Source organism: Sander lucioperca, chromosome 2 (assembly GCF_008315115.2).
Source record: "Sander lucioperca isolate FBNREF2018 chromosome 2, SLUC_FBN_1.2, whole genome shotgun sequence".
Lineage (NCBI taxonomy): Eukaryota > Metazoa > Chordata > Actinopteri > Perciformes > Percidae > Sander > Sander lucioperca.
The window spans coordinates 12,584,134-12,600,052 of NC_050174.1; the positions used below are offsets into that span (position 1 = coordinate 12,584,134).

Below are 15,919 nucleotides of genomic sequence, written 5' to 3' on the forward strand. Positions count from 1 at the left end.
TGATATCTCAGCTTACCAAAAGCTTAACAAATGAGAAACAGGTTTCTGTGTCCGGATCCTAAGGTTCTTGGAGACAGTTAGCAAGTGGATTTTTATAGCTAACATGTTGGTAATTTATAAGAAAAGGCAATCTGTGTATCTGGGGGTGGCAGAAAGAGGGAGAAAGAGGAGGGGCAGGCAATATGAGTAGTAATTTACTCAGTTAAGAGCCAAATGGCAGACAGACTGTCGCCCTGCGTGTTATCTTAGAGATTTGCACTCTGCTCGTTTTCTGACTATATTTCCCTGCCTTTGTGTGTGACAATGTGTGTGTGCAGTTTTGTGTGCATATGCACGCAGTTGGGTAGTAGCTTTAGAGTATCGGCACCATTTGAGCATTTCTTTGTTATTGTACTGTAAATCATGAAGACTTTATTGCTTTACCAGAGCTCATAGTGTACATACTGGTACATGTTGTTCATACACTGAGATTTTAGTAGACGACTGCAGGCGGATTTATGTGTGTATCTGCATGTGTCAGGGTTACATGAGCATTTACTTGTGTGTTTGTACTTATGTGAGTGAATATGTGTGTTTTAACGAATCTTGGGAGGCTTCATTGCACTCATCAGGATATCAGTGTTGAGAAATGGCAGTGTCAGTGAAGTGACAGTTGTGTGTGTGTTAGGATTGATGGGCCTGAGTCTGACAGCAACCATATTGTGAAGAGAGAGAAAGATGGAGGGATGGAGGCAGGAACAGAGGGAGTAGTATTGTAGCCCTCTCATCCTCACAGGTTAATATTGACACAGCCTGGGCAGATACAGCGCCTTCAGCGCTCATTAATCACTTTCAGTGGGCCCATACAAATACACTCACACACACAGGCTCAAGTAGAGAGAAGGACCACACACACTGTATGACACAGCACACAGAAAAAAATGCAAACTTTCAAAGTCAGGCAGAATTATATACTGTTTGGACAAGTCATGCAACATGAAAAAAAAAATTTTTTTAAGAATATCCGACACACACATTAATGTCAAACTTAGAATTCTTCTATTAGCTTTACTAAAAACGACAATACCTCTTTTGTTTAAAAGTTCTACTTAAACAAGCACAACAATTTCGACAACTTCACAATACAAACAGTTGTACAACAAATCTAGATTAATCAAGCAAATATGTTTTTTAAAAGTATCACTTTATGTGTAACTGCGTTGCAAATGATTGTTGCCATAACATTGTTGTTAATCATTTTAGAAAGAAAAAAAGCAAGTTCCCTTGACAAGCAAAACAATTAATTAATGCAACTTTCCATCCATCAATCATTGTGTGTGTCACTGAATTACCATAATCTGTGCATGGTGGCTTTTTTAAGAGCAAATAGTTAATTTCCAAACAATAAATCACAAAGTGTCTCTCCACCCCTCTGTGCGTTTTGACAGCTTCGTCTCTCATAGCTACAGATGAAGGCTTACTTGAAACCACTTCAGTTTGGCAAAAAAATTTAATCATATGTGCAATAAAAGGCAGGGGTCTAAAAAAGTTTTCTGTAACCAAAATGTTTATTAATCATTTTGAGACTATTACAATAAAATGTAATTATTACTTTTTTATGATTGGTTCATTAATAATATAATTTCAAAAAAGTTGCATCTGTCAAGTAATTTGCATTACACATTTTAGATCTTGATTCCTTCCCCGATTTTCTTTTTTCTTTCTTTCTGCTTAATTGTTCTTTGTTTCTTCTCTTTCCCAGGACTGGCATGGTTATGTGGAAGGGATGAAATCATTCAGCCATCGCCATGGCTATGATGGTCTGGTGGTTCTCTTATCCATCAATGATACAGTTCATCATCCACGCCAGCAGATGGCTGTCTACTCAAACAACACAGATCTCCTAAACCAGGTAAACAAAATGTGAGACCACCAACACAGCCACGGATACGTCAAGAGTGAAACATAAGTCCTCTGATAAAAACAACTCAATGAATAACTTTGGGAACTGGAAATAGGCATTGTGATGTCTGTTATTTATTATCAAATTTCCTGAATCCCTAGATATGATTTCCCTTTTGCTAAATTATCGAGGATTGCAACAGCAACTTGACAGGTGTGTTGAGAGGTGTGGGCTGTTAGTTTGGGTAAAGTGCCCTATGGAGAAGGTTGCTCTGGTAAGGACGGTCAGTAACAACACAGGTTGTTGTTGGCAACCCTGTCACCTTCTCATCTAACTCTTAGCAAGAAAGCAAATAAACGTATTTCCCAAAATGTCAAATGTTTGCAAGTAAAAGTAGAAAAACATGAAATATTACAACGTGGTGGCTTTCATTGCAGATCTGCTGTGAGTTGGAAGAGTCTTCCAGCTGGTCTCTTTCTGGTGAACTGGAGGCCAGGGAGAGTCTCCAGGTCTACCACATTCCTATAAACACCTGCTTAACTTCTGGTACTTCACCTCTGCTGGCAGAAGAAATACAGGGCCTCCTCAAGGACTTCGTTGACCGGCGGAGCTCTGTATTAGCCTGCCACCCCAGCAGTAGGACATCTTCCACAGATGGAGTGGCAGGCAGCGTGGAGTTCTCCCAGGGATCATCTGGTATCAATGACATGGATGGCTCTGACATAGAGAGAGCCGAAGGAGGCATTGGAGATGTGGTGCCAATAGCAAGGTAATTAAGTACATCCCTTTGATTTTGTTTCCTCCAGTGTCAGTGAAAGTCATCAAAACATGAAATTTGAAGAATATTAATATTAATTATTCATGGACCTTAGGCAAAAGTTGTCACAATTATTTGACAGTGTGGTTTTATCTCTGTATATAGGGTGATGGCAGATGGTGCAGAAGACACAGGAGGTATAGGAGTTGGTGCTGGTGGGGAGCTTGTGAGCCCTGACAGTGGTTTGACCACCATCCGCAGCAGCCGCTCCTCCAAGGAGAGTTCAGTGTTCCTCAGTGATGACAGCCCAGTCGGTGAAGTTATAGCAGCAGGAGGGCAAGCAGCAGGGCCAGGAGGACTCTTTCTGAGAAACCCCTCTCCCCTGGGATTGCTATCCCTCTCCCCACCTGTTCCACCAGAGAGGAGGAAGAACCACTCTGGCAGAAATAAAAGTGAAAACTTTGACCTGTTTAGTTTTAACCCAGTACATAGCAGTGACCACTCTACGCCAACAAGAGGGGAGTTGGCAAATTCTGGAGTAGGAGGAGATGAAGGAGAAAGAAGAGCGGGGAGCTCTAGCTTATCAGAACTTGAAGAGCTGAGCTTGCTGGATTTCTCTGCTCCCAATTCATTGGGCGGGCTTGACAGTAGAAATTCCTCCATTGACCACCATGGTCAAATCCATGGGAATGACATGATTGACACTGTGGTTCCTCCAACTCCAGTCAACAGCGTGGTAGGTAGCCGCCCAACCAGCAGGTGCGGGGTCAGGTTCTTTCCAGAAGATGTAGTTGAAAGGATCAATGGCCTGCAGCACAAGGACAGTGTATCATCGTCATTGTCAGAGACCTGGGAAGAACTTGGCTTTGACACACAAGGAGCATTGTCCTCAAATGACAATAATGCCTGGAATAGTACCAAGGAATCTGAAAGCCTGCAGAATATTGTGGAGGAAGTTAGAGGGAAAGACTCAGTTGATTATGTGACAGAACAAGAAAGCAGAGAAGAGATCTTAAAGTCAGAGAATGCCCACCAGAAGAGAAAGAGCCTTGAACCCCAGCTTAGTCTGATCACAGAGCAGACTGAAACATACGACACCTGGAACCCAGATCCTGTATGTAACGATCAATGGAACCCTGCCACTTTGGCTTATCTGCAGTTGACACCACCGGAGGAGGAGGTAACTGGAAAATGCAGGGCTGATATCATTGGAGTGAAAGAAAAAACATCCTCATTGTCGAGAAAGAAAGCAATCCTAACTTTAACTCCAGACACATCTAAAGAAGAGGACGAAGGGGTACAAGGGAAAAAAGGAGACAGACAGACAGAGCTCCTAGACTTCTGGACGTACTCAGCTCAGAAGGGATTTCTCAAATCGGATAGCGGGACCACCACGTCTTACCCTGAATCACTAGATATATGGAATATGACAATCTGGGATGACAGTCTATCACCTCTCACGACCCCTGACAACTTGTCTGGAAACTCAGGTTCTTTTTGTGGGGGGAACCCCAATGTTGAGGCTGGCACATCTGTGGAAAGTCCACTAGGATTCTCTGATGGTGGAATGGTGATGTGGAACACCACCATACAGGAAGACAGCTCTTCCACAATAACAAGCCCAGAAGGACCTGAAAATGGAAAGGACCTTAGTCACATGGGATCATTGGATGCTAGTGATTCTCCCGAGACACATGCATGCAAACAGGTAGAAGAACAAAAAGCTATAGAGGAGGAGAGATGTATGAATAAAGTACTTTGTCAGACACCTAAAGACCTGGGGGGGGGAGGTTATGAACACAATGTGAAAATAGTCATAGAGGCAGCAGAAGGTAGAACACAGGGTGAAGAAACAGGTGACGATGACATCCAGAGTTTTCAGAGACAACAGTCTGTATTGCAGAACTTGGCATCTGAACATTCAGAAGATGAGACTTTTCCCTGCCAAGGCACTAACATGTGTGACCTACCTGTCCCTAGCATGGTCACCTCTACTTCAGAATATGACAATGTAGGAGCTGGCACTTGGAGCCTGACATCCTCCCCTGAGACCTATGCTAGCCCCGTAGTAGACATGATACAGCTAGAGCAGCAGTCTAGCCCTTTTGTAGCTGTGACAAAAGCTATACAGGTAGATGAGAGGTACAATCAGTACGAGAAGACTGATCCTCTGGGAAAGACTGATTACAGAGCAGTCATTTCAGACAAAGAACAGCCAACCAACCAGGTGTTCCTATTTGAGGGAACAAGTGAGTTGGGTCACATGATCAGCAGTGAGCATAAGTATGACAACAAAAGTGGAGAAGGATCAGAGGAAGCTGATTGGCTAGAGCAGCCCAGTGATCATTCCCCATTTGTTCTGGTGGACTGCTCTCTTGTCACTCAGACCACTTCAGCCAATCATCATGCAAGTCCAGGAGAAGCTGCTGAGACACAAATCCAGGCTGATCAATTATTATCCCCAAGCATTTTTGAGTTGGACAAATTTGTTGCCAAGAAACATGTTCTGTCATTTACAATGGCCCAAAATAAAGATGGGTTTACTACTGAAAGCCAATGTGGCACTGGCAATAAGAGCATTGGAAATGTGGTGGGTAAAACAACAGAAGCCATGTCTCTAAGCTCCAGCTCTGGGGGGGATAGAGACACACTAAAGTATAGCCCCGACAGCCTTCACCCAGGTAGTCAAGACGAACTCAGGTCCAATTCTGATGGAGATTCGTCATCAGGCCTAGAAATGGATTACATCATTGTGTCTGGCACAGTAAAAGAAGCTGAGTTTTATGATAGGCCTAAACAGGGTAACAGACAATCAAAAGGTACAAGCAAGTCCATGGAGACATTTAGCATGCTTTCCTATGCTGCCACAGTACTGCGAACCCATGCCCAAGCTGCAAATAGAGAGCATAAGGAGAACACAGAACAAAGTAGGCAAAAACAAATGATCAGAGATACTGACAGTACACCTAGCAAAGTTGCAGAGCAAAGTCAAGCTGTCTTATGCGCTCATTACCATGCAAGTCTTGATGATGCCACTGAGCATCACATGCCAGAAATTGTCAGTCCCAGCCAATCAAAAAATAACTCTGAAGCTTTACATCAGTCAGATTCAAGACCAACAGGTTGCAGTCAAACACAGGTAGAAGGAAGCTATGACGATAAATCAAGCATTGTGGCCAGAAGTGTGTCTCCATCTTTAAGATATCCGTCAGATCACTTCCTGAAAACCAGAGAGGAAGTTTATGTCCATTCACAGATCTCAATGGAAGATTCAGATGAGGGTGGGCAGTCACCCTCGGCACCCCCACCAGACTTTCAAGTCTGGGGGGGTCAGTTAGCGAGACAGGACGCACCACAAACAACATCTGAACCACAATCACCTGTACTTACCAACAGTTCAGTCTCCCACACCAGCTCTTTGATTGGCACCCCATTAAGTGAATCTGGTATTTCTACTGACAGAGGACTTGGATTACCATTTTCTGGAGATTTGATGGAAGAGGAGAATGATGAGGAAGAGCAGGAGGAGGGAACTGATAAAGAGCACACTACCTTGCCAACATGGACTTCAGAAGTACAAAGTGCGAGTGAGGAAAAACAACAGTTTGGATGTTCTGATCTGCTTAGTTTCACTGAGGAGCTGATTGGAGGTTCTTCATTGCAACAAACAGATTTGCAATCACTCGAACCAAAGAGGGTCAGATCCCTACAGAATACAGTGGATTACTATAATGGACAACCTATAAGGACTGTTGATCGTGATAATTGGTCGACTGAACAACAGGCGGGAGACCATGAATCTTCTCAAGATAGCTATTCACGTGTTTCAAGGTAAGCAATGCACATCAAATCAAATGTCTTAGGCTCTGTGCTTTTCTGTTTGTCTGTTAACATTTAAAGTTGTTAAAAAGTCAGTACAATTATACAAAAATAAAAATAAACATGCAAATGAATGATCTTTTCATAAAAATAGAAAATATTAAAGTCATTAGACATACTCAAAGGTTGTTTAACCCAAATTGCAAAAAAATATATATTTTTGTCATGTACATCTACTGTATATCTAGCCATGCTCTTTGAGATTTCTACCTCCACACTAATACAGTTTGTGCTGATAGGCTAGGGAAAGATGTAGAAGTATATTTCCAGCATTGCTGCTTTTGTTCATGACTAACAGTCAGTGAATGAAGATGCGTGCACACACACACACACACACACACACACACACACACACACACACACACACACACACACACACACACACACATACACACACACACCTCACGCTCCCTTAGTTCTCTGTTGGGTTTTTTGAGCTTTTGAGCTACAGCTTTCTCAATGGTCTGTATGCCAGAGGAATATTAGCATTGCTGAACAGACTGTTGAAATCGAGCTAAAAGGCCCTCCTGAGGAATTGAGTCTGATCATCTGTGTGTGTGTGTGTGTGTGTGTGTGTGTGTGTGTGTGTGTGTGTGTGTGTGTGTGTGTGTGTGTGTGTGTGTGTGTGTGTTTGTATTGCATGGGTGAGTGACAGACTAAGACTGACAGAGAGGATGTGAAATTAATATCAGTGGTGTGACTCTGTGTGTGTGTGTGTGTGTGTGTGTGTGTGTGTGTGTGTGTGTGTGTGTGTGTGTGTGAGAGAGAGTGAGTAAGAAACAAACTGTGCATTTGTATGTGGGTGTATTTCATGTGTTCGGCAGCGTGTGTGTGTGTGTGTGTGTTTATAAATCTGTTTACGCCTCATTAAATATGCATTACCTGCCTCATTACAGCTGGAGCCCCACCACAGCTAATGGAAACAGCTCCCCTAGCTCTCTTAGGGTACAAGGTGTGGGTGTGAGTGTATGTGTGCAAGAAAATAAAGGTTTTCCCATGTAGCTTCGACTTTATGTTAGCAACGAGTACATACCATATTTTGTCTGTGTTGTTTGTTTTTTGTGTAATTGTTTTAAATATACTGTATGTGAAGCAGACTGTTTACCTCTCTGTTTGTTATTGCAGACAAGTATTACAAGATATGGTTTTATATGAATGAATGGCATTTGATGTTTAGTTGTAAATCAGAATATTATTTTATTCTGTTTTTTGTGGATTTAAACATTGTTTAAAGTACCGTGTGGAGTTTTCTTGCAAACTTTCTGTTTACATTCACTGTTACTCACCAAAACAAATTGTATGTGTCCTTGAGGCCTAACAAACATGTTGAATGTATTTCCTTCCTCAGAAAACATTTGCAAAGCAGATTTGTTTGCAACTGTTGAAACATGCATTGTTTACATCCATGTTTTCCTGGCTAGCAGTCCTCTTTTTCCCTGCCTTTGCTGGGGCAGTGCTGCATTTCCTGACGCATTACCGCCACCTGTCAATCAGAATGGCAGAAATGTATATCACAACACTTGCATGCTTTAATGTGTACCTAAGATTAAGATATATCACCAGTTTATTTAACAAGCTGAAGAACATAAATTGCCCAATGGCCACTGAATTGTCCTAATTAGAGTATACTGGGCAGTTTTAATGTGTGTTTGATATATGTAAGTTTAAAAAAACTAAACAAAAATTACATTTAAACAAAAAATACATAGACCATACAAAATAACAGGCACAGATGGATGAGGTTCAGTACATACCATTTGTATTTACAATTCTTTCTGAATTTCTCCTTCTTTCTACACTGATCCCAAATCCCCTATTTGCCTAAAAGAAGACACCAAGATGTGACTTCACAGCTTTCCTCCCAGCCAACCAACGACAACGCTGCATACCAGTGGACAGAAAGTGAGAATGTAACTCAGGGTCAAACCCAATATGGCTACAACTACCACCACATTGACCAAAGAACTGAAAACCAGAGCGCCCACCCTGCCTGTTTACATACTAAATCCAACAGCCAGCAAAACACCACAGATGACTATGCTGAGTTTATAACTCATGCCACAGCTATACAGTATGGATCTGAGCAGGCTGAGAGCTATTATGAACCTGGAGGTAATGCCGAGTACAGCTTGGATAATCAAGGTTCCCAGTTTCAATATATGGCTGAAAGCCAGTATGGAGATGACTCCAGCCTCATGTGCACCTCTGAACTTCAGTGCTCTCAGTATCAAGCTGATGGCCAGAGTCAGTATGAGTCAGACCACGCTCATTACCAGTTTGACGGACAGCCAGTCTACCAATCACGTGTACACCCTAAGAGGGAAGATCATGCGCGATATGTGCCGGAGGGATATGTTCACTTTTTTCACTCAAGGTGAGCTTTCGCTCATACAAACTTAGCAATAAATGTTGCCTCTTAGTAAGTTCAAGAGGTCCAGCACTCTGCTTTTTGGGATCGAATATGTCCTACTGGTATCAGCCAAAGGTCCATCCCCTTTGCAAGCTAGCCTCTGCAAGACAATGTCATTTCAGATAGAGGTTTTCTTTCATTGGTCTTTCTTAAAAGCTAAAACGTGATTATTGGGGTTTTCTGTCCATTATAAATGTGTGAAAGAGAGGGAGATCAACAGTGGATGTGGATACGTTTTCCACAGGCCAGAGCTGCACTACTGTTTATTACCACAAAGAGGCAGCACAGATCATTTTAAAACTGTGATCAATTCTTTAGATATCTTACAACATTTTTACCCTTTGTACTATAGCAGCCAAGAATTGATATGTCAAGCCTAAATAAGCATGTGTAAAAGTATATGATTTGTCATTGCATCATGTTACAGGATAGACTATACATGTAGGAAAGGATTAAAGAAGCAGGAATGGTTAAATGTATGATGTATAGATTGCAAAATGTACAGAAATGTGGCTGTGCTTGTTTCCTGGTATGGACCCCCATCTTAAAGGATAGGTTCAAATGTTTTCAAGTCTGTCTTAGAACAATACTCACATGCCCATATGTCTCCTGTCCATTCTAGCCATTAAAAGATCCCTTCCTAACATAGCTTCCAATGGAAAAGATGGGGGACAAAATCCATGCAAAAATAATCCACTCCAATCTGCAGGTGTGAAGTTTGAAAGACATGTCAAGTTAGTTTTATTTATATAGCCCAATATCACACATCACAAATTTGCCTCAAGGGGCTTTACAATCTGTCCAGCATATGACACCCTCTGTCTTTAGACCGTCGATTCAGATAAGGAAAAACTCCCCCAAAAAACCCTTTAACGGGGAAAACATGGAAGAAACCTCAGGAAGCGCAACCGAGGAGGGATAGGGATCCCTCCTCGGTTGCGCTTCCTGAGGTTTCTTCCTTCTGTACAGACAGATATGCAATAGATGTTGTATAGACAGAATAGACCAACATAATTAAAGTCAGGGAAGGCCTATTGAAATATGCTATTGAGGTGTATTATGGGAAATACAGGAGGGGCCAAATGCAGCTTCCTTTTCACATTATCTCTTACCCAAGATGTATTTTTTCTCAATGAAAAGTCAAAGTCATGTTCTGGAATCAGTATTCAGTGTGTGTACATACTTGTACACTGTGTGTGTGTGTGTGTGTGTGTGTGTGTGTGTGTGTGTGTGTGTGTGTGTGTGTGCGTGCGTGCGTGTACTGCAGTTTTAATGTTCCTTGTTAGCAGTTGCATCATGGTACTTGTTTTGCCCCACTTTGAATTCTGATGACATGCCTCCTCTTTGGGATGCACAACCCTCCCGTCTTTCACTCTGTGTTTGCGTGTATACACAACAGACCTTTTCATGATCAAGTGGTCATGTGACTTGATTGTGGAAAGAGTGGTTCAGTCTCTCTGCTGGGAGAAGACAGAGTGAGGGAAAGGTAGGTGTCCTGAGACAGAAATTTAAAACAAGAAAAAAAGAAGAAAAAGCATGTGTGTGTGTGTGTGTGTGTGTGTGTGTGTGTGTGTGTGTGTGTGTGTGTGTGTGTGTGTGTGTGTATGTGTGTGTGTGTATGTCTTTGTTTCTATGATCATGTGTAATGGTTTCTCTGTACTGCCTCCCTCTATTGTTAGCAGGCCTTATGTTAATCAGAGTCTGTTAGAGGGGCTTTGGTTGGGGGGAGGTAGCAACACTGTTCAGTATTGTTTCCTCAGCCCACACGTGCAGGCTGGGAATGAAGCAGTGAGTCGCTTTCTGTTCATCTGCTTCTGTAATCTTTTATGTCCAAAGTCAAATGAACAGATTTGCAACTCTTCCTCATTCAATGTCATGGGAAAAGTTTGATTATTTTTTCTTTGTAGATGATTGTCTTTGGCTTGTTTGGCCCAATACTATGTGTAGCTGTGCCTATGGTGGTAGTGGTAATAGCAATGCTAATTTATGTTGTGGCTCATTATTGTGTTTCTGTGCCTCTGAGCAGACAATCCCAACAGGGAGACGGTGCAGCAGGCATGATGGCCTCCAGTGAGGAGGCTGCTGAGGAGAGGGATAACAGAGAAGGTAAATATACAACGAGATAAACTAAAATAGCTCCTGTTATTTAAAAAACTTTGGATATTTTAGTGCTAATGATTTTTGTTGCACATTATAGGTAAAAGGTTAGATGTGTTGGCAGGTAAATTATAAGATGGATATCAATATTAAATGTTTTGTGGAGATTTGACAAACTGTTTTGAATGTGTTTAACATATTTTAGCAGTCTAAAGGAAATTATGATCATAATTTAGGAGGCTTACTTGGATTAATTGACAAATGCTTAACTAAAGATAAATGTACTCCTCTATTGCATTTAAAAACTCTCTGCTGGGCTGAATTCTGTCTGTTGCCAGAAAATCATGTGAGAGTCAACTTTTAACACCCGAAAAATGAATGATCTTCTTTTAATATTATTCTTTCCAGACAGGCCCTGTTTCTGGATTAGTCAAGGGGATCCATACATTTTTTTAAGAACACCGTAAAAGTACCTTAATTTATAGAAATAAGACCAATGCTTCTTAAAAGATAGTCACATGTGGGGAAATTACAGAAACAGTGGATCGACAACCTTTCTCTGAAAAAAACATAAGCAAATTAAGAAACTAAGAAAAAAAAATTAAACCATCTCTCTTTGACCAGATCCACCCTCCTCTGCGGATCTGTCAGGTGGGTCCAATCAAAGGAGAAAGTTGGCAGCTCCACCAATGAATGTGTCACTGGACTGCAGTGAGGGGTCTCTTCTCTCAGAAAATGCCCTGGACACAGAGGACGAGGCCTCGGATACTGGTGATGACCTCGATGTCAACATAGATGAGGACACACTTGATGAGGCTGACTCACTGGAGTTCAACAGACACGGTCAGACACACACCTGAAGATACAAACACTGGCGGGCCGTGTGTTTTGCATGTACTACGAATCAAGATCAACATGCCCTGGATTTATTTCAGTTACCTAGCTTCACCTAACAACCGCGGTCCCGCATGAGCTGTGTCACGACAGTGGTTAACAGTTCAATCAACCCAGGGTTTCCCAATCCAGCGGCGCGCGCGTTCACATAAAAAAGCCGGTGTTTGCACAGCATGACCAATCGCAAACATCTACCAGAGCCGCATATTTTACATCTATCTATAAATTGCAGGAATGTCTGTCTGTCAGTGTGTGTGTGTGTGTGTGTGTGTGTGTGTGTGTGTGTGTGTGTGTGTGTGTGTGTGTGTGTATTATGCACATATCTCTCGAACTGTTAGTCCGATGGATTTCAAACTTGACAGGTGTCTTGCTACGGGCACGAGTAAGTGCAGTGCCAAGTTTGTCGTTGTTTGGATTAGAAATGCAAAACATATCGTTAAATATAAAAGGTAAAAGAAGCACACATTGGCTTTTGCCGCTCTAGTCGCTGGCCACTCCCCCTCTCACCCTCAGACCCACAAAAATGTGCAAAGTAGCACTACTTTGGACTGTCTTTGACTTTGAATAAACAAACGACAATTCCCGAATTTAAGGATGTTTCAGAATCCCACACATGCAAAGCACAACCAGACAAGTGCAGACAGAGCGTGATGCCACTTATAGACAGGCTATCTATCTAATAAAGCGAGACGTAGCTGTATATGTGTGTCCGTGTTTGGGGGGAAGGTTACCTGCATATAAGCAGACGCCACATGCAGAACGCTTTACAACAGCGGGGGGGGGACTCTTTTCCTGCTATTGTATTAAATTGCTGTGAGCTGGCAGAACATAACGCCCGCAATATGCAATGCGAGATGGGTCAGGTTAATTAAGTCGCCAAAATACCCCCGCAAATCAAATCCCCTACTTCACCGTTAACGGTCAAGCCACTAAACCTGTATGGAAATGAACACCTCTGCTGAAATGTTAAATTTGTTAACGATCCGACACGAGACACCTCTCTCTCTCTCTCTCTCTCTCTCTCTCTCTCTCTCTCTCTCTCTCTCTCTCTCTCTCTCTCTCTCTCTCTGCGTGCGTGCGTGCACACACACACACACAATCCGGTTCTGGTGGTTGATGAACGCAGATATGTGCTGTTTAGCTCTCATAACAGGCCGTATGGGTAGCGCACTGCCATGAGTCCATGACGCTAATGTCTGATTATTCCACATTTTCATTGTGATATTTTGTGATTACATTCTGAATCTGCAGCGTTCTCTATCAGGTAAATACAGTAGTACAATGTCTTCCTCTGATGTAGAAGTAGCCTACACTGTAAGGCAGTAGTAGGCTATACAGTGGAGTTGCATATTAAGTGGTTTGAGGTCCTTCTGTAAGTCATTTTGGGGTACAATTTGGTTTTGATGAATTCTACAAGCAGCAATACCACAGGCCAAGTAATCACCCGTTCCAAACAGGCACATTTTCAACGGGCACTGCACTAGTAAGAGCAAACTATAATTCTACATAAATATGAAGAACACAGACACGGTTTTACAGGCAAAACACAGGAAGCAAAGCTGGCAAAAAAAAAACTGACGCTGTTATGCTAAATCACAACTCTTATCAATATCACTTCCCCATCAGTCAGGCACAAGATCTGACCATAATTACACTTTTGCTTTCCATAAACTGTCGTTGTTTTAGCCTATTATATTATCAGTTGCAACCCTGGCAGTGGTAAGCGATCGTGAGAGCAAATAAAAAATATAAAAACATAATTCAAACCAATGTGTGGCATTGGCAACACACGGCTCAAGAAGCCGACAAATAGCCTATAGGCCTACGTCATTCCCTCCACTGAAAATAAATATCTTTCATAAAAATACCCATCAGGGAATGTTAACGTGGTTGTCAGTCTCTAAATGTTTGAACTTTTATGAGCGCACCTCTCTCTCTCCTATTGATTGGTCAGTAGGCGGTGCTTTAAAACCGGTTGATTTCTAATCTCCAACATAACCTGCTCCCGAGCAGGTTAGGTGTTCATCATAAGTTACCACGGTGATTTAACCAAGTAACAAGTGATCCACCGTTGTGATACACAAAACCCTGGGTTGAACCTGAAGTTACCTCGTTAACGCCAAATCTTGCTTCCTAGTACAGGCCTCCTTCAGTGCTTTCCTACAGCAATTGAACCACCTTTGAATAACCTCACCATGACACTAGGACTTTATCGTGTGGAATAAAGTGATTTAACAAAAACAAACCGGTCACATTTACTCATATGATGACCACAAAGCAATCAATAACACAATCAGCGATCAACAGGCTTCCCCAAAAATTCCAGCCAAGCTGCTGGGCTCAACAACACACATGACGCCACGCACACACAAGGGCACAGCGGCCACTGACACTGCTCAAACCCTTTAACACCGGTGTTGTGCCAAGGTACTTATCCACGCCAGGATTTGTATCCCCTGGCCGCGTCACGCCGCTTCGGTCCCCCTACAGGTTGTCTCATTGGAACTACAGCTGCAGCTAAAAGTGCTGCTCTAACTGCTGCACTTCGAATTCACCTCTTAAATGGAACAAATAGCGACGTGGAAGACTCAACAGGGTTTTCCATAGAAACAAGGGTCTCATTTATCTACATAAATATGTTTATTTGTCTGTTACATTAAGGCGACGTGTGAATTGTTTAATGCGTCGTTTATTATTGTGGATTAATCGACAGTGTTTTCCAAAGTTCCATATTGACATGCACCTTAGCTATAGGCCGACTGATAGGCCTATCTAAGTAAGTCATGCTGGGTTATGAACAATATTTTTTCCTCGTCTTTGCTAACCCGTCCCTCCCTGCCCTCTAACGTGATTTCTGTTTAAATTTAATTTAGTTTAATATGGCTTTTCAATTACCCGCTTTGATCACCTGTCTACCATATAAGTTACAGAGGGGATACACATTATATCAGGCCGTTTTTCACCTGATATAATGTGTATCCCCTCCCCTAGCATGCAAAGGGTCTGTCCTGTCATCATGTGTGTTATTTTCTGTGTCTACCAGGTCACAATAAACAACCTGAGATAATATGGAGATGTCTGCTATTTTCTAGCAATAGTTACAGGAAACAGGAAAACAGCAGACATCTCCATATTATCTCATGTTGTTTATTGTGACCTGGTAAACACAGACAATAACACACATGAGGACAGGACAGACCCTTTGCATGCTAGGGGAGGGGATACACAAAATATCAGGTGAAAAACAGCCTGATATTTTGTGTATCCCCTATGTAACTTTTCTAGAAAACAGCAGACATCTCCAAATTATCTCAGGTTGTTTATTGTGACCGGGTAGACATAGAAAATAACACACATGATGACAGGACCGACCCTTTGCATGTTAGGGGAGGGGATATACATTATATCAGGTGAAAAACAGCCTGATATAATGTGTATCCCCTATGTAACTTTTGCTAGAACACAGCAGACATCTCCATATTATTTCAGGTTGTTTATTGTGACCTGGTAAACACAGACAATAACACACGAGGACAGGACAGACCCTTTGCATGCTAGGGGAGGGGATACACATTATATCAGGGAAAAAACGGCCTGATATTTTGTGTATCCCCTCTGTAACTTATATGGTAGACAGGTGAACAAATCGGGTAATTGAAAAGCCATATTAAACTAAATTAAATTAAAATAGAAATCACGTTAGAGGGCAGGGGTTAGCAAAGCCAAGGAAAAAATATTGTTCATAAACCAGCATGACTCACATAGGCAGGCCTATCAGTCGGCCTATAGCTAAGGTGCATGTCAATATGGAACCTTGGAAAACACTGTTGATTAATCCACAATAATAAACAAAGCATTAAACAATTCACACGTCGCCTTAATGTAACAGACAAATAAACGTATTAATGTAGATAAACGAGAACCTTGTTACTATGGAAAACCCTGTTGAGTCTTCCACGTCGCTATTTGTTCCATTTAAGAGGTGAATTCGGAGTGCAGC

General features: G+C 42.0%; 1 protein-coding gene across 4 annotated transcripts in view; it reads left to right on the forward strand.

Annotated features, from left to right (window-relative positions):
- LOC116056700 overlaps positions 1-15,919 on the forward strand; it is a 50,450-nt gene that overhangs the window by 23,890 nt on the left and 10,641 nt on the right. For 3 of the 4 annotated variants that reach the window (XM_031308989.2, XM_031308991.2, XM_031308990.2), the window contains exons 7-12: positions 1,742-1,891; positions 2,320-2,651; positions 2,805-6,470; positions 8,347-8,892; positions 10,955-11,034; positions 11,650-11,868. In XM_031308989.2, the coding sequence (XP_031164849.1) occupies positions 1,742-1,891; positions 2,320-2,651; positions 2,805-6,470; positions 8,347-8,892; positions 10,955-11,034; positions 11,650-11,868 (4,993 nt within the window). The remainder of the gene's footprint in view (positions 1-1,741; positions 1,892-2,319; positions 2,652-2,804; positions 6,471-8,346; positions 8,893-10,954; positions 11,035-11,649; positions 11,869-15,919) is intronic. The other variant, XM_031308993.2, reaches the window with a different exon arrangement.